The 19284-nt window shown below is 42.0% G+C and overlaps 1 protein-coding gene across 1 annotated transcript in view; it reads left to right on the forward strand.

Moving 5' to 3' along the window:
• FLT3 (fms related receptor tyrosine kinase 3) overlaps window positions 1-19284 on the forward strand; it is a gene marked incomplete at both ends in the record, with an annotated part of 78507 nt that overhangs the window by 32653 nt on the left and 26570 nt on the right. The window contains 7 exons of the mRNA XM_079721562.1: window positions 1479-1681; window positions 4317-4432; window positions 8181-8310; window positions 10250-10377; window positions 10701-10840; window positions 10937-11090; window positions 12093-12261. Coding sequence (XP_079577688.1) covers window positions 1479-1681; window positions 4317-4432; window positions 8181-8310; window positions 10250-10377; window positions 10701-10840; window positions 10937-11090; window positions 12093-12261 — 1040 coding nt within the window. The remainder of the gene's footprint in view (window positions 1-1478; window positions 1682-4316; window positions 4433-8180; window positions 8311-10249; window positions 10378-10700; window positions 10841-10936; window positions 11091-12092; window positions 12262-19284) is intronic.

A 19284-nucleotide genomic window follows, 5' to 3' on the forward strand; every position in this document is an offset into this window, starting at 1 on the left:
AGTGTCTTTTTTCCCCTAGTCCCATTGCGCCCAGCAGGTGGTCTAGCACTTATCAGATATTGACTAAATAACTCACCAGATACTAACTGAAGAAATGAACAAATAAAATCAGAAATGTGGCTTATGGTCAGTAGCAGAAGAGCTACCCTACCCTGCTCTTCACCTGCAGAAGCTTGTGTGTGTGTGTGTGTGTGTGTGTACACACGTGTGAGGGCTACACTATGTGTCGGGGGGTAGGGGGTGAGGGGTCCAGCAGCAGAAGTCACTAGCACACTGTCCTCTCCATATATCTGTTATTTAAAGCAGGCAAGGGGTGTGACGTTGGCAATGAGCCTATGGGGATGTCTGCCCAGAACATACTGGGTTGGCCACAAAGTGTGTTTGGGTTTGTCTGTAACATCTTATGGAAAAACCTGAACGAACTTTTTGGCCAGCCCAATATTTTAGTTTTTAAGTTCCCTCTAACACAGATACTAATTTACTATTACTATGTAGATGCTTATCTGCATACCAATAATCACAAAAACATATACCTATGTATTCTTTTTTTGTTTTTGTTTTTCTTTGGCCGAGCCACGCGGCTTGTGGAATCTTAGTTTCCCGACCAGGGATCGAACCCAGGCCCCCGGCAGTGAAAACACAGAGTCCTAACCACTGGACACCACGGAGTTCCCTATACCTATGTGTTTTAATTTTATGATTATTATCTGTATATATTAGTTTGTGATTGTGAGGGCTGCCATAACAAAGTCTCAGACTGGGTGAGTTAAACCACAGAAATTTATTGTTTCATAGTTCTGGAGGCTAGAAGTCTAAAATCTAGATGTCATCAGGCTTGGTTCCTTCTGAGGCTGTGAGGGAAGGATCTGTCCCAGGCCTCTCTCCTTGGCTTGTATGGCCATCTTTATGTTCACAGGGTGTTCTCCCTGTGTGCTTGTCTTCTACAAATTTCCTCTTCTTATAAGGACATCAGTCATAAGATTAGAACCCACCCTAATGGCCTCATTTTGACGGGATCACCTCTGTAAAGGCCCGGTTCTGAATAAGGTCACATTCTGGGGTACTGGGGGTTAGGACTTCAACATATGAATTTGGGAGACTTCCCTGGTGGTCCAGTGGTTAGGACTCCGAGCTTCCACTGCAGGGGGCATGGGTTCGATTCCTGGTCAGGGAACTAAGATCCCACGTGCCACATGGCACAGCCAAAAAAAAAAAATGAATTTGGGGGGAACACAGTTCAACCCATAACAGTCTATAAAACGTTTTAGAAATGCAGCCTAAAATTGTCTGTCTTTTCTTTAGAGACTTGTAATTTATAGGCATTTTGGTCAGACGTATGATCCTCAGTGGGTTATGATGTGCTTGGCTGTTGTGTGCCATATGTCAACATGTGTTTATTTGATAAAGGTTCCAGCTAAGAAGAAGATGCATTAAACATGCACTTGTAGTAAATTCACATTATTTTGTCTGTGACATAGGCATCAGAATCCCGGGAAGACCTGGGCTGTGCCTTGAGGCCCGAGAGCACAGAGGCAGTCTACGAAGCGGCCACCGTGGAGGTGGACGTGACTGCATCCATCACACTGCAAGTGCTGGTCACCACCCCGGGGAACATTTCCTGTCTCTGGGTCTTTAAACACAGCTCCCTGAATTGCCAGCCACACTTTGATTTACAAAACAGGTAAGCAGGGGCGGGGCAATGTGCAACCACAAGGATTTTTGGAGGAATAGTTTCTTGCCATACAGAGACTTTCTTGCTTCATTTAGAGTTTCTTTTCCAATCTCTGTACATGTTCACTGTAACTCTTATTTCCAGTGAAAGAAAATAAACTAAAGCATGGATAAGGCATGGATACATGACCTTTTACAGTGGTCAAAACCCATAGGACAAATAACACAAAAGGTGAACCCCAGTGTAAACTGTGGACTTTAGTTAATACCAGTATTGGTTCATCAGTTATAACGAATACACCACACCTATGCAAGATGTTACTAATAGAAAAGCTATGTGTGAGGGGTGGGAGTGGAGTGAGGGTGTATGCAGGATCTCTCTGTACTTTCTGCTTAATTTTTTTTTCTCCTTAATTTTTCCATAAACCTAAAATTGCTCTAAAAAATAAAGTCTATTCATTTAAAAACTTATATACAGATGTATAGGTATATTTAGGGCCTAAGAAGGCAGTGATGACTGGCAAAATGTAAAACAAATAGTGAAGAATATTTGGGATTTTAAAGATGGCTTGTTTTTTAAACTGGATTTTGTCTTAAAGGTAAAAACTTAGGAAGTTTTCATTCCGTTCTGGTTAAAGTAGCAAGGAGCTTACTAGTTAAAGCAGTGAGAAGCTTCTTTCTGGGAAATCCTTGGGGAAGAACCCTTGGCTTTACCTAGTTTGTTTCACAGTATGATGAGCAGAATTGCAACCATATGTGATATCCACAAAGCATTTTAGTAAGAAATTGATCTGTATGTGGGGAACGTTGTTCTCACCATCCAGAAAGATACCGTGGCCAAGGTTTGTAGATTGACCACCAAGCCTGTATCTAACCCTGGGCTGACTGCTGCCCCCTGCTGTCCGAGACCAGGTGGGGCAGGAAGCAAGGGGCATGGGCCATTGAAATGCCCACTTACTAATTCTAAGGTGCTTTATTCTCTAATTCCTGGGGTGCTCAGGTGCCCCGAAGCTGTCGAAGAGCCACTGTCTTTCTAGGAGCGATGCAGGAAATGGCCCCTCAGTGACCCAAAGGGGGTTCCATGCCACCTGACCGAGACACGGGAGAACATCTGTGACTGACTCGTACCAAGTATTCACATTTGTGTCTTTAAGGTCAAACCAATGTTTAAGTAATTTTCAGGACAGTAGCTATAATTCTGAAGTTTGGTTCTAAATCTTAGAGCACATTCATTTTCCTTTCCTCTTTTGAGGCCATATTACTCGCTTCTCTTTTTTGCTTACTTTTATCTTGGGGTTAAACCAAAGGCAATCTTCTATTAAGAATTTTGGCTTAAAGAAATGTTCTGGTAATCTTATTAAAAGCTGATGCCACAACAGTTCTTGTTAGATTGAGGCCAAAAAAAGCAAAGTAAAAAAGTAGGGTTCTTTTTACTCTGCTGAGAGGTTGCCTTTTTGTTCTAGGACAGGCAGCCAAAATCATAGGTCTTAAGTGGATTAGTTAACTTAGTACCAAAACATTTTTAGCCACTTCTCCATAGTAAAGAGTTACAGAAATTAAATCTGGGCTTAGACTCATAGCCAGACAGATTGCACACCTAAGCTTTGATAACCGTCTTAGAGTTTTGTATGACATGCCCAAGAGTTCTCACGTGATACCAGGAGAGTGAAGGTTCAGAGGAAGAAAGCACATCCCCAGGGTACCTGCATAAGCAGAAAATACATATATTTCTTACTAATTTACTGCCTATATGACGGCAAGCACAAGTACTCTGGAACCATGCTGCTTGGAGCTCTAAATCAGGGCTGTTCCAATATCCTGTGCCCTTGGTCCGCCTGGGATCTTGTTCAAAGGCAGATTTCGATTCAGTAGGTGTGGACGGGGCCTGAGATTCTGCACAGACTCTCCCAGCTGATGCCAATGTTGAGCAGTAACGTCTAAAGGTCAGAAAGTGTCCATTTAAATCCAACACTACTCAACAGACTGCTAGAGAGTATTCTAAGCTCTAAGGAGGACAGATATCACCAAACACACATCAAAGTGGTTTCTTTGAAGAGAATGCCCCTAGCCAAATTTATCTTTACCAAGTATCTGAAAAGTTAGAAATACTCACATTGAGACATCTCTCCTTTGTGATATATCAGTGTAATTACTACCTCATAGGAAAATGCTTTGTGTCTGACTTTGCTTGAATTCTTTCCTCTAGAGGGGGTGGGAGGGAGGCACAAAACGGACTGTTCTAGATGTCAGCGAGTCTTGCTTGTACCGTCATCTGGTTCTGCACAGGGGGCACGGGGGCTGGTGGCCGGGTGGCTGGCAGATATGCCTGTGGAGGGTGGTTTGTCATTGGCAGGAATGGTCCACCACTGCCAAGGAGGGCGTCCCAGCCAGTTTATACGTTTTTGGTAGGAGTTTTCCCTCAAGGGGCTTCGGCAGCATGAGGTGAAGGTGCTCACTCCCCAGGGAGGGACTGGATAAAGGTCAAGGTGAAGCGAAGAGGGCCCAGGCTGAGCACCGGCACCGGACAGGAGCTGCGTTCTCCACTGAGGTGGACCAGAGCCGCCCCACCACCTTCTGACTCAGTGTGAAATCCGAGGGTTTTTGTTTCACACGTTTTTTAACCAGTTCTCTTTCTTGTGTTTCAGAGGAGTTGTCTCCATGGTCATTTTGAAAATGACAGAAACCCAAGCTGGAGAATACCTACTTTTTATTCAGAGTGAAGCTACCAATTACACAGTATTGTTTACAGTGAGTATAAGAAGTAAGTGCCGTTTGCTACTAGGTATTCTCCATATTCTAAAGGAGCAGTTAGAACCCAAGAGCTCTTACCAGCTTCCCCAGACACATGAACCAGGTTTCCCTCAATACGTAGTTGAATTAATTGGACTCACTTCAACCACCCCATCACCTGTTGAGATCCTGATGTGACCCACGGATGGTGGGAGTAAGTGCTCTTCAGAACCCAGGGCATCCTCTATTTTCCGGCTCCCCGTTTTTTTCAGCGACAGATGGATGACAGGGAAGAAGTGGAAAGCATTTTGACCGTGGAGTCAGAAGACCAGAGTTCTTATTCTGGATCTGATATGACCACCTTGGGCAGGTCACATAGTCTCTCTGAGCCTCAGTGTTCTGATCTGTAAAATGGGGATACCCATACACACCTCACAGGATTGCAAGAGCTTAGAGCTATCCAACAGAGTGGTCTGAGGCGATGAGAACGTCTGTCTGCTCTGTCCAGTAAGGTAGCCACTGGCCACATGTAGCCGGTGAACACTTGAAATGTGGCCAGCGTGACCAAAGTCTTCATTTTATTTCATTTTAATCAATTAAAAATTCCATGTAAATAACCACATGGACCTGATGGCTCCTGTGTTCATCCAAACACCAGATCGCTACGCAAACCATCAGGAACAACGTGGAAGTTCTCACCCAGGGAAGCAGCTGTGCAGTTGGCTGAACCACCATCTGCGTGTCTCCTGGCTTCTCCTTCTTTCCACCCACTTACGCGCAGGCCTGCGGTTGTGTGGACTCAGCCCTGTACCCACTGGCTGCTTTACCCCACATGACAAAGGGGGACTAGAGGTGGAGGTGTTCACATGGGTCCCGCTGCCTTTAGGGGCCAGGGCAGTGCTCCAGAAACTCTGGGTTTATCCATTTTAAAGCAAGCTCCCGGGCTACGCCTTGGTGTGTCTTGCCAGGCGGAGGCTGTGGTGCACGTGTGTCCAGCCCACAGAGGTGCGTGGCTCAGGGGGAACCACGGCTCCCCTTGGCCGAGGCTGTTCTTCACCCACCATCGCAGGTGAACGGCTTGCTGAGCGGTATGGAAACAGGCACGACAGCCCGAGGCCGAGCGTGGCCAGGTCCACACTCTGGGCCCCACTGCACTGGGTCTCGCACTCAGAGCTGCGAACGGAAGAGCACTTGTGGCCGTTTCGATTCCCACAAGTGTCATCTGACCAGGGCTGGGGACAGGGTGTTAGGTTCCAAAGTCAGCCTGTCAGGCAAAACCCGGCAAAGTCAAAATCGGTCAACATTTGTTTTGAAAAACCCTTCAATTACTCTGATATTTATAGGACCAGAGTCCTAGAAGGTCAAAAGTCAGGAGGTACCTCTTGTTTCTCTTTGATTTTGGTCTTCTTCCTCGTCCCCTCCCCAGTCCCCGACCCCTCTCTGTGGGAAAGTAAATCCTCAGGTTGGAAGAGAATAAGAGATTTCTTGCTCTCTCTCTCTTTTTTTTTCATCAAGTGTTTATACTTGAATTTGTATAAAATAAATGGGCATCTGCTCTCTTTATTTACGGTAACTTCTTTTCACTTAAGATTTACAATGTAAAAATAGCACAACAATCATTCAAGTAAGTTGTAACTGTTTTTAACGTGCTGCTGGGTGGTGGGATTCAAAAAAATCAGGTGGGGTAGACTTGGCAACAGTCAACGTGAAAAAGAGGAAAGGGTTTAGTGAACCACAAGTTCACTATTAACCAACAGTATGGCGTAGTTGCTAAAAAAGGAAATCTGAACCTTGGCAGCGTTCACGAAAATGTAATGTCTGGGTTAAGGAAATTAATGGAAAATTACTATTTTCAGTTCTACAGTTTTTTCAGAGGAATACTGACAAAATAGAGCAACCAGAATAGTGAAGATCTTAGAATTCCTTGAATTAGGAGCAGCTGAGGGAATTAAGAATGTTTAGCAGAGAGAAGGAAATATTTTTCAGGAGAGAAGAAGATTGATTGCAGTGTAACGTAGAGGAAACCCTTCTGGCATGAGTCAGGAAACCTGGGCCAACTAGTTAAAATGCCTTCGATGGTAATGATATCCCTTGACCTCCGCATTTGATTTTAAATATTTGAAGGATTTTCATGGGGCAACAAACTTCACTTAAAAAAAAAATTGCTCTAGAGGGTAGAATTGAGACCAATGGTCAGCAATTACAGGGAGAGAAAGTAAACACTACCAGAAAATGGGAAAAGATGTTTGGAAGTCACATAATCAACAAAGGATGAATAGTCATAATAGGTAAAGAACTTCTATAAATCAATAGGAAAAAAACCAGTAGAAAAATGAACAAAAGACATGAGTAGGCATTTCACTATTGTCAGTAAACATATTAAATTAATAACTGAGACATGCAAATTAAGGCCACAATGAGATACCATTTTATACCCAGGAGATTGTTGCAAACAAATTGTCATTATGTGTAAAGCAAAAGTGCTCACACTATATGGACCAGCAGTTGCACTCCTAGGTATATTGTAAAGAAACTTTACACACCTGCCTCACTAGGAATGCACAGAATGTTCATAGCACCATTGTTGGTGATACAAAATACAGGAAACAACCCAAATGTCCACTGCAAGAAAATGGACTAATAGATTGTGATATATCCACCAATGGAACACAATGTAGTGGTAGCAAAATGAATTAAGCATAGCTACATGCAAAACCATGGATGAATCTTAAAAACATAAACTGAAGTTGTGAAAGACTGCATATTGAGTGATGCCATATGTTGAAGCTCAAAAACAAACAAAACAAACCAATATATTGTTTAGGGCCACACATCTATGTGGTGCAATATGTGTAAAAGTATGAGAACGATAAACAGAAAATTCAGGATAAAGTTAACCTAGGCTTGAGAGACAAGGAGAAACAGCACAAAAGTAAATTCAAAGATATTTGTTATTATTCTGGTTATTAAGTTGAACATGGGTCCACGGATATTCGTTTTTATTATTATGCTTCAAAATTAACCCTTCATGTATTCTTTGCTATGTATATACATATATATAAAGGATTAGATACTATTTTAAAACAGAACTTATTATAAGGAGGAAGATTGAAATTTAGCATGGGAAACCTTCTTTGGGAAAAAAAAAGGTTTGTTGAAAAATAGGAGGATCGACTCTGGGAGGTCATGAACTCCTGTTCCTAAGGGGTTCAAGCAGAAGCAGAGAGTTTATACGTTAAGGCGGGGGGGGAGAAGGGGTGAGGGGAGAGGTTGAGGGTCCAACGTGAGTAGGAGGCTGAACCGAGCCCCTCAGTGCTGTGCCAATCCTACCTCCATCCGACTATATTTCTGCCTAGTTCTAGAGAAAATTATGGGAAGAAAGTTGGGTCTTAAACTATATAAGTATGTGTTATAAACTTTATGTTCTTTCTACTTTTCTTTTTCCCATGCATATTGATATTTGTGTTTTTACACGGCTTCACTCCACTAAACTTTAGTTGTCTTTGGATTCATGAAATACCCAAAGACATTAGCTACGAGAATAAATGCTAAAGTTAGCATTTCAGCCAGAGTTGAATTTAATAGATTGCTGAGGAGGGATACGTTATTATGTCTATTTGGAGTGGAGCAAAAGACACCGCTACGGCACAGAAGCTTAACTTTTCTTAATGGTGCAGAATTCTTCTTTTGAGGAGGCTGCTAAGGCAGTTATTTTTTTTTAATGTTTATAATATGAAACATGTTTAATGTTAAAACGTTAATAATTTATGATGCTTTAGATACACTGCTTTACACGTTAAGGAGACCTTACTTTAGAAAAATGGAAAATCAGGATGCCCTGGTCTGCATCTCGGAGAGCATTCCAGAACCAACTGTGGAATGGGTGTTCTGCGATTCACAGAGTGACAGGTATGACACGTGGAGAGAGAACTGCTATTATGACTTTACTTTTTCGATCTCTTTCTAATGTAGTTGACATCATACTGTCTGTGCAATTTATCACCCTGTTAACAGGAAACGCTGGCTTTTTAAAGAATGATTGGTGTGGGCTTCCCAGGGAGGATGGCGGGGGACACCTTCGTGACGAGCCCTTTGGAGCTCCTCGTCTGTCACGTCACTGACCTGTAGGACCCTCCCTGGATATCACATGGCACGAATAAAAGCCCTTTTAAGTTAACCGATTGTCGACTCCCTGAGCATTTGGTTGGGGAAAAAGAAAGGTCCAGATTTTAGTGTATAATTCCCTATAAGTAAGAAACCCCCTGTGAATAAATGTTTAATTTGTGATTATGACGTTTACTCTGGAAAAGCAGTTTAATATGATTGTTTAGGGATGTAGAATCTGCCTGGGTTTGAACCCTGCTCTGCTTATACCTGTGCGGCCTTGGGCAAGTTACTAAACCCCTCCCCGCCTCATCAGAAGAATGGGGGTGGGGACAGTACTTACCTTAATACAATCGCTCTGATGAGTAAATGAACTGGTACATGTGAAGCGCATAGAACAGTGCCTGGCAGATAGTAAGTACCATATAAACGTTTACTTTTGTTTTTCATGTGTCATAGCTAAGTGTTCACAAAGTAACGGTTCATGCCATTTGAACCAATTAAAATTTACTAAACAACTTTTGTTGAAAAATGGAACTAAAGAGAAGGAGAAAAAGTGACAAATCAGGTTACCAAATAATATGAGCAGGATCCCAAATTTTAAACGAACAAGAAAAAGAGATTACCTATAGATATGTACGTCACATGTGCACAGAAAAGAAAAAGATTAGAAAGCTACACACAGCAAAATAGTAACTGTTGTTATCTCATGGTGGTAGGAATATGGGCAATTTAATATTCTTTTCTTCGGGTTTTTCTGGATTTTCCAAAATAAACATAGTTATTGTTGTCTTATAATTAAAAAAAAAACAACTCAAGGCGTGATGCATAAACAAAGACGAGAATACATTTGGCCAAAGTGATAAAGAGAAGAAATGTGACTATACACAGAGTCCAATAGCCGTAGCTGCTTTGGGAAAGGTGATGGTTAAGGAGGCGGGAGAGGGAAGGTGGTCCCTCAGATCTCGAGATGTGGCCGACACCCCTCAAGTGACACTGCCCTCTCCTCTGTGAGCTCCGGGGACCCTGGGGACATTTGCAGCTGTGGCCTCTCTCCCTCTCACTGGTTGTCCTCTTCAGAGCTTCAGAGAAAGCATACTTACACCTTGTTAAGCTGTATTCAAACCTAATCATGCTTTTCCTTTTCTCCATTTTCTCTTTTTCCCCCCTTTTCCGTCTTTTCTCAATTCTTCCATTCTTTCTCTCTCTTTAACAACCAAGAGGTCACCAAACACAAAGCCTTTTCAACTGTTTTATTATGTGATTCTCTCTAGTGTTATTCTAATTGGGTGAGATGAGGAATTGCTAACTAGTTGTGAATCCGTTTGCCTTGGGACCTGCTCCTGTCTTGGCTTCCGTATCAGGCTCTTAAAATCTAGAACCTTTAATGTGGTTCTTCTCCTGAACATTCATTTGTAATTTTAAAAGATGTTTAGTCACCTGATATTTATTTTTTTAATAGATCTTTACTGGAGTATAATTGCTTCACAATACTGTGTTAGTTTCTGTTGTACACCAAAGTGAATCAGCCATATGCAGACGTAGGTCCCCATATCCCCTCCCTCTTGAGCCTCCCTCCCACCCTCCCTATCCCACCCCTCTAGGTCATCGCAAAGCACCAAAGTCTGTCACACAGAGTGAAGTAAGTCAGAAAGAGAAAAACAAATACCATATGCTAACCCATATATATGGAATCTAAAAAAAAAAAAAAAAAATGGTACTGACATGTATTTTTTAATTGCAGCTGTAAAGGAGAAAGTCCAGCTGTCATTACAAAGGAGGCAAGTGTACTCCATGAGTTATTTGGAACAGACATAAGGTGCTGTGCAAGAAATGAGCTGGGCAGGGAATGTACAAAACTCTTCACTATAGGTAAGACCAGAGTATCATGTCATTCTGTTTTCAGTGACTGTTCCTTAGAGATGAGCTGGGACTAATCATCACCCCTTAGGTCCTTACTCAATTTCAGGCATTCTATAGCTCCTTCAGGCCATTTCCAGTGTAACATTTAGATTTCTGTGAGTGCCCATTTCTTCATAAGAGCCTTGTCAGTCTCTGAAAGACTTTTATTTTGAGATGGTTGGTAACATTTGAGACGCCATCAAAATCTTTGTTCTGCAGAATGTTCAGGATATATTTTGTGATGAGGAAAAATAATCACTATTTTTCTTACCCGGGGTGTTTTCATCTTCTAGATCTAAACCAAACTCCTCAGACCACACCGCCACAATTATTTCTTAAAGTAGGGGAACCCTTATGGATAAGGTGCAAAGCTGTTCATGTAAACCACGGATTCGGGCTCAGCTGGGAATTAGAGAATAAAGCACTGGAAGAGGTGAGAGGATGAGCTTGCATCCTGAAAATGCAGAAAAATGAACCAAGAGTCCAGGTGGAAATCACTCCATTCAAACTCTGTTTTATTAAAATCTAGGGCAGCTACTTTGAGATGAGTACCTATTCCACAAACAGAACTATGATACGGATTCTGTTTGCTTTTGTATCATCAGTGGGAAGAAACGACACTGGCTATTACACTTGTTCCTCTTCAAAGCATCCCAGTAAATCAGCTTTGGTCACCATCCTAGGTAATGCGGGCTGCGCACGTAACCTGTACTCATGTTTTTAGTTGTTTTAGTGTGGAATGTAGGGTAGGTACTGCAAATTCTGCTTCCAGTATAATGTTAGTATGAAAAAGCTGAGAAAGAAACTGAATTAGGGGAGTTTTGTAAGTACAAGCGGCCCCTTCCATTCCTTTTCTGGTTAAACCAAGCCCGCTTGAATGCCACTGTCTTTGCAGGCAGCACGTTGTAACGTGATCCTCTGTTTGTGGATTTTTGTCTTCCAGTAGGCTGGAAGTTTCCTAAGGACAGGAATAATCCCTTCTATCCTATAGTCCCAGACCTGGCAGAGAACCAGACACAAACTCGACCCTTATTAAGCACTTGTTCTAGGAACTACCTGAGAACTGCCTCTCAAGGGTAGAGAGCAGTGGCTGAGAGGGTGGGACACGCACTTCGATGCATGGAAGTTTGGGTGGGCTCTGTAGGATCTGACGATAATCACGCTTTACGTAATCTCGGAGTAGGTGGCAGCCTTCAGCCATCATGAAAATGCTAAGAAATGAAGGGATTCTCTTATTCAACTAATAAGGAAGTGTTCCCTAGGGAAACCTTGTGAATACCTCTGGCTAGACTATTCTATTTGTGACCTGAGATTATTTTATGTGGGATGTGTCACGAGGGGGCCGTTCTGGCTGAGGACAGGGATTGTCAGTGGGTCCCTCTGTGTCCAAGGTTGGCCAGGCTGGGGGAAGCCCTTCAACCCCTTGAACTTGTCAGCAAAATCTATAGGTTTATTTATACATTTCTTTGGGAAGAGTGTCAATTATTTGCATCTAATTCTGAGAGGAATCAGAAGGTGACATGCTCAGGCTTATAAATGGGGACAGGACTCCTGCGTTTCTTGTTAAACTATCAAATCTGAGTTGTCTTGCATAAAACTGATGAATAAAAATTTATTTATCCTCTCAATATATTTCCTCCATATGAATCTCATTATCTAACTTAAAAATGCATTTTTTTTAACAGAAAAGGGATTTATAAACGCTTCCAAATCAAGTGAAGATTATGAAATTGACCAGTATGAAGAGTTTTGTTTTTCTGTCAGGTTTAAAGCATACCCACAAATCAGATGTACGTGGACCTTCTCTCGAAAATCATTTCCTTGTGAGCAAAGTGGCCTGGATGACGGGTACAGGTGAGCAAACTCAGCCCGGGACACATCATCACTCTCAGCACAACCCTTCTGGTTGCCCTCGAGAAGAGCGGTTTTGTATTATAAGTTTATGTGCTGTGACGTTGACATTGAAGATGAGAAAGCAAACAGCAGATGTGAGGACACAGTAACAGCTCCTTAATCAGTTCAGATAGTGTAACCCACCGCACAAAAAATGGAAAGAATCATATCAGTTTGAGTCTGGCATTTTCTGAGTCACCGGATTGTTACTTCCTATTTGAGGGTACATGCTATTGGTACACGGAGTCTCTCTCAGCCCGTTTGCAAATGACTGAGGAAGTAAAACCCCTTAAAAACAGGAAAACACTACCTATAGGTATGTTGATTTAAGTTTTCAAAAATAAATGCAGAAATAGCCCAATGATGAATGCTGAAGGAAAATCTTATTTTCCTAGGGAGTTGTACAACTGTAGTCAAGTTTCTCTTTGGAAAATAAAAAAAGAACTCTCTCTTTTTTTTAAATTGAAGTATAGTTAATTTACAATGTTGGGTTAGTTTCAAGTGTACACTACAGTGATTCATTTATACATACATACATACATATATATTCTTTTTCAGATTCTTTTCTATTATAGGTTATTACAAGGTATTGAGTCCAGTTCCCTCTGCTATACAATAGGTCCTTGTTGTTTACCTATTTTACATATAGTAGTGTGTATATGTTAATCCCAAACTCCTAATTTATCTCTCCCCCCCCAAAAAAAACAGCTCTTCCTTGTATTTCCTATGGCTATGATACCCCTTATCTCTTAAAACTAATCCTAGGTAACAGGTTTTCAGGATAGACTATGAGCTGAGAGGTACCTGTCATCTCTCCAGCGAGGCAGTGGTCGAGAGTCAATCACTGATGCTAAACAACGGGTCCATAAACCAACTGTATAGGAATCAGCTGGGTAAATGTTAAAAATGTGGATTCCTGACTCCCATTCCAAACATGCTGAACTAAAATTGAGGCACAATCCCCAGATTTTGCATTTTTCTTTTTTTTGGCTGCGCCACTTGGCATGCAGGATCTTAGTTCCCCGACCAGGGATTGAACCCACGCCCCCTGCCATGGAAGCACGGAGTCTTAACCACTGGACCGTCAGGGAAGTCCCCCCAGGTTCCACATTGTTAATGAGAACCTCTGGTGATTCCCATCACAGGTCTGGATCTGTGCTGTGCAGTACAGTAGCCAGCAGCCACATAGGGCTATTGGGAGCTTGAAATGCAACTGGTCCCAATGGAGATGTCGTGTGGCTTTAACGTGCACAGCAGGTTTTGAAGACTTCGTATGACAAACAAAATGTAAAATATCTCAATAATTTTTGTCTTGATTTTATGTTAAAATGACAATATTTTAGGTATATTGAGTTAAATAAAATCTATTATTACCGTTTACCCCTTTTTACTTTTTAGATAGCTAATTGGAAACTTTAAAATTACATAAGTGGCTTTTTTTGTATATATATAAATTTATTTTATTTATTTATTTATTTTTGGTTGCGTTGCGTCTTCGTTGCTGCGTGCGGGCTTTCCCTAGTTGCGGTGAGCGGGAGCCACTCTTCGTTGTGGTGCGAGGGCTTCTCATTGAGGTGGCTTCCCCTGTTGCAGAGCATGGGCTCTAGGCATGAGGGCTTCGGTAGTTGTGGCACACGGGCTCAGTAGTTGTGGCTCACGGGCTCTAGAGTGCAGGCTCAGCAGTTGTGGCACACGGGCTTAGTTGCTCCGCGGCATGTGAGATCTTCCCGGGCCAGGGCTGGAACCCATGTCCCCTGCATTGGCAGGCGGATTCTTAACCACTGCGCCACCAGGGAAGCCCAAAGTGGCTTGTTTATATTCCTATTGGATAGCACGGGTGTAAGTGAAGAGTCAGAATAAGCTCTTTTCATCTTGATTCTTCTGTTTGTTTCCTGATGACTGCACTGTTCTATACCCCAAAGTGATTTGTAACTGATCCTTGTTTGCTTTTTTAAGAAGAGCTGTAACACAGGGTTTGCATGGCATTGTCTGCCCTCTCACCCAAACCTCCTAATGTTCGAAGCATTCATTTTTCAAGTAATTAAGAAAGCAACCTTTGGACGGACACATAGTCCCCTAATTCAGGGATTCTCAACAGCAGGCTGTTGACATCCTGGGCCGGGTAATTCTTCATTCTGGGGGTCTCTCCTATGCATGATAGGATGTTTAGCAACGTCCCTGGTCTCCACCCAGTGGATGTCAGTAGCACCACTACCCCAAGTTGTGACAATCAGAAATACCTCCAGACATTGCCAAAGTCCCCTCGTGAGAAAAAATTGCCTGGGGTTGAGAACCACTGCCTTGGAGGGGTCACCCGATTGTCATAAGCCCTTATGCTGAACCATCAAACTTTTGAAAGTAGAGGGCAGGGAGTCAGCCCCTCTCCTGCTAGTTGAGTTGACTACCTGTGTTCAGGATGTCAGTGCTGTCACTTTCCCCATCCTTCTTTGTATTGTGACCCCCTGTCAGAGAAGTTTAGTTCTACAGGATTCTCTTTTGAACCTGATTCAAAGAGATAGAGGATCAATTCAATTTAGTTCAACATATATTCCTTTAATGTCTTCTTGATGGGCTCAATGCCGTAAGGGGCTACAAGCGTGAATAAGGTGATGTCTTCCCCCAACCCCCTCAAGTTATACAGGCACATTTAAGTGCCAGGGGCCACCTGGGAGGTCATTGCTACTTGTGCTGGTGACATCTGGCACAATTCTTAAGATTTGACAGACTCACTGATTAGAGGACTGTGTCTCTGATCTATGGGTCTTGGAGCAATCTAGTGGGCTAGTTAATCTGGTTTCATCCCATGCTCACACTCTGCACCCCTGACCCCAAGTAGTTATCTTCTGGAGGTAGCTAAATGAATAAATCAGGGCAGATCCTGATTTCTATAGTGATGTGTACCTCTCATTCTAAGTTAACCTCTTTTTGTGTTGAATCCCAACAGTGAGTTCATAACCTCCGCTGGGATAGGTGCTGTCATTCCTCTGTCTTTGTACAATGCCTCATGCAGTCAGCAGCTGTGTAGTAAATGAATGAATTCATCATCACCCCTAGAAAGCAACTCAAAGTGCATAGCCTGGGCCAAAGATAAGTCAGTGGCATACTCTTTGCACTGCAAGGACCATGACACTCACCACAACACCTATCACTCAGTGTTTATTTTATTTAAAAAGTTCCTGAAGAACTACAGTATTAATTGGTGATAACGATGCACTGGGTGTGATGGGCCACTTGCCAAGGTGGCAATGCCAAGGTGAGATGGAGCCTCCTTCATCATGAAAAAGATGCTCAAAATGTTGAATAAGAGATGAACTACAGGGGTGGGGGATAAATTGGGAGATTAGGATCGACATATATACAATACTATGTATAAAATAGACAACTACTGAGAACCTACTGAGAACCTCTGTGTGTAGAGCACAGAGAACTCTACTCAATGCGCTGTGATGACGCATTGGGAAGGAAATCCAAAAAAGAGGGGATATATGTATAAATGGGAAGGAAATATGTATAAATATATGTATAAATATGTATGTATATATGTATATATATACATATATGTATAAATGTATAAATATATATATGTATAAATGGGAAGGAAATCCAAAAAAGAGGGGATATATGTATATGTATAGCTGATTCACTTTGCTGTACAGCAGAAACTGACACAACATTGTAAAGCAACTATACTCCAATAAAAATTAATTAAAGAAAAGAAAAGAAGAGCTGCAAAAAAATTGAACACAAGTGCTCTAATGTCATCTGCTCTCCACATGAGGCTCTGTGTTGTGATAGGGGATGCAGACTAAATTCTAACCTGAGTTCTTTTCAATTTTTTATTATAAAAATTTCCAAATTTACGAATAAACTAAAAAAATAGTACAGTGAGCATCCTTTACCCATCACTTAGGTTCAACAATTTAGTCGAACTGAATTTTGTTTATGAAGTACGGTATTTTCATCATGGGGCAAGAGAGGACTTTATAAGCAAAGTGACACCAGTTTTTATTTGTAACCGAAAGGTCTGTGTAATAACAGTACTACTGGAAAAGCTTTGGTGTGGTCAGAGCATGTGTGCCAGAAACCGTGCAGCTTCCCCACCTTCACAGCTTCGTTTCTCCAATTTACTTCCTCAAATATTACACCAAAGTTTATTAGGGCTTCCCTTTATGTGTTTACATTTTATGAAAGTATAACTTTCCAGCAGTCCTGACAGCCCGGTCTTGGGAAAAGGTTCTAGAATATTTCATCTTTTAGTTTGCCTAATTTTCTATCTCTGTAGACTTATAAACAAATCTGCCTTAGCTTTTCCTAGTTTCATGGTTAAACACACACACACACACACACACACAAAAACCCAACTTATTAGGATGTTATAATTATTTAAGTAATTTCTTCTGAAAGAGTCTCCTGAGGCATGCCCAATCCCTGTATTTTCTTTTTTCCCTGAAATATTTAAGAAGTTATGCCCACAACAGGCATTAACTGAGCACTTATTGGTACCAGTGGTGTGGTGGAGTCTGGGTTCTGGGTGGTGAGACATATTCCTTCTTAGGACAAAGAGAAAAGCAAGCTCTCAAAGTCAATAAATGACATGTGATCACAGGAGTGTATTGAGCTTCTTTAGGAGGACTCTTTTGGTTCCCTGAAGGAGATGAGCCCTGAATGTATACAGAAAGGAAGGAAAGACGTTTGGGGACCGTAAATAGCGGTAAATAGCGGAACCTCCAACCAAACCCTGCCCCCTCAATTGTAAGGTACTAACCACATCGTGAAGCCTCCCTGAGACCAAAAGAAACTTCCTTGAGCCCTGCCATGTGCCGATGTGCAAAGTCCTTTATACGGATGATCTCATTTGATCCTCATCATCTCATTTTATTAAATGTGGAAACAGGCTATGCTACTTGCTCCACACCTAGGGCAAAGTCAATACCTTTCATTCACTCTTATTTTCTGAAATTGCCTTTTAAAAAAATAGAAATAACACCCATAATTCCACCACCAGGAATTATATTTCAGACTTTGTAACCAACATGATAGAAACATATAGGTTTTTGTACAAACAGGAAATTAATTGTGCCATTTGTCACCTGATTTTTCACTTTAAAAATATCATCTCTTGGGGCTTCCCTGGTGGCTCAGTGGTTGAGAGTCCGCCTGCCAATGCAGGGGACACGGGTTCGTGCCCCGGTCCGGGAGGATCCCACATGCCGCGGAGCGGCTGGGCCCGTGGGCCTTGGCCGCTGAGCCTGCACGTCCGGAGCCTGTGCTCCGCAGCGGGAGAGGCCACAACGGTGAGAGGCCCGCGTACTGCAAAAAAAAAAAAAAAAAAAAATCATCTCTTGCTGTGTTAATAAGTACATTATTATTATTTATATTATCATTTTAATGGCTTACTTTATTTACATGACCACTTTTATGGTGACACAGTATTCCTCATTTTAGAAAATTTTATTTTGACTAACTCCTGTTGATGGGCATTTACTTTAGTTTTTTTTTTCTTTGCATCTTTATTTTAATGTGATTTTCTCACTTAATGTATACCCCAGAGTAAAGGTTCTAAATGTCTTTTTTATTCAAAATGATTCCCGGACTTCATAATCCTCATAGTAATGATGATCTAACACATTTATCGTGTTTACTAGGCACTGTTATAAGCAGTTTATACAAAACCGTTTTAATAAAAACTCAACAAAAACTTCTCCTCTGACAGCCATATAAGGTAGATACTATCCTCTTTTTACAGATGAGGAAACAAGCACAGAGAGACTCAGTGACTTGCCCACGGTCACGCCACCGGGCAATGGCAGAGTTGCCTGCGAAGCCTGTGTTCTTAACCATGACTCTGGTACTGCCTTTTGACACCAGCTCATTTCAAAAGTGTGAGACTCTCATACCTAGCGTGTCAGAAAACAGCAGAGCAGGCATGTGCTTTGGTTATTTAAAAAGAAAAGTGTGCTGCCTTATGAGATGTGCTGTGCTTCGCTCTTGGGTTTTTAATGATCATGTAATACTTCCCCAGGCTTGTGGGCTCCCCTGAAATAAAATACAAATGAGCATGGTATTAAGTAGATTGATATAAAGTCATCAGCACCTCTCCTGCCCCCTGCCCAGCTTTCTTTGTTTAACTCTGGACAGAAATGTGTGCAGACTGGGTTCAACTTCAGCCAGGCTGTACCCCCTCCATGTCCTGCAGTCTGAGGGGGCAGGATCTGCTGATGGGGGTCTCCCAGTCCCCGGTAAAGTCACTCACTCCTGCCAGCCCCTCACTCTCCAGTTTCAGAAGCTCCCAGCTTCCCCAGTCTGTGCTTTATTATTCCCTGTTTTCTGGTTTGACTTTTATCATCCCTTGCTCTTTGAATAAAGCCTTTTTTATAGCGAAGTTACTCACTGAGCTGCTGGAAAGTCCTGCCCCTTTTCAACTCCCCAGCTCTGGGTACTAAATGGAAAAGAAAAATCACCTGCATTTTGCTTGTAACAGAGGAGAAATCCCTTCTCATAGTTGTAGTGAGAATACATCTTCTTAGTCACCAAAGATATTTCAACTGTGAACTCCAGTTTCCTGATCTCCCATCTCATGGCCGCTGGCCATTTTCAGAAAAACCCCAGGGAAAAAGGAAGTTTGCAACTCCCTGGCACTAATCGGTTAGTCCCCTTGGAACTTCCAGGGGAGGGTCGGCGATGCAGTTGTTGCTTTTGCTGGGATTAACTGCCATAAACAGGAAGACAGGCGGTTGAGAAGGATCTGGATATTCAATTTTGTGTTCAGGCTATTTTCGTGACCAATTTCCTACCTGGAAGAATGAGAATGTTTCAGATGCTCTCTTGTCTATCCCATGGCAAGTCATGCTCCATTCAGACAGCACAAAAGACTTAGGAGGGAAAACATTTACAAAACAGATTGGTCTGCGTGATAATCAATAGTTGTATAGGTAATTTCTTTTTTTAATGTTAATTTTTATTGGATTATAGTTGCTTTATAAT

The sequence above is a fragment of the Hyperoodon ampullatus genome, assembly GCF_949752795.1.
Source record: "Hyperoodon ampullatus genome assembly, chromosome: 16".
NCBI lineage: Eukaryota > Metazoa > Chordata > Mammalia > Artiodactyla > Ziphiidae > Hyperoodon > Hyperoodon ampullatus.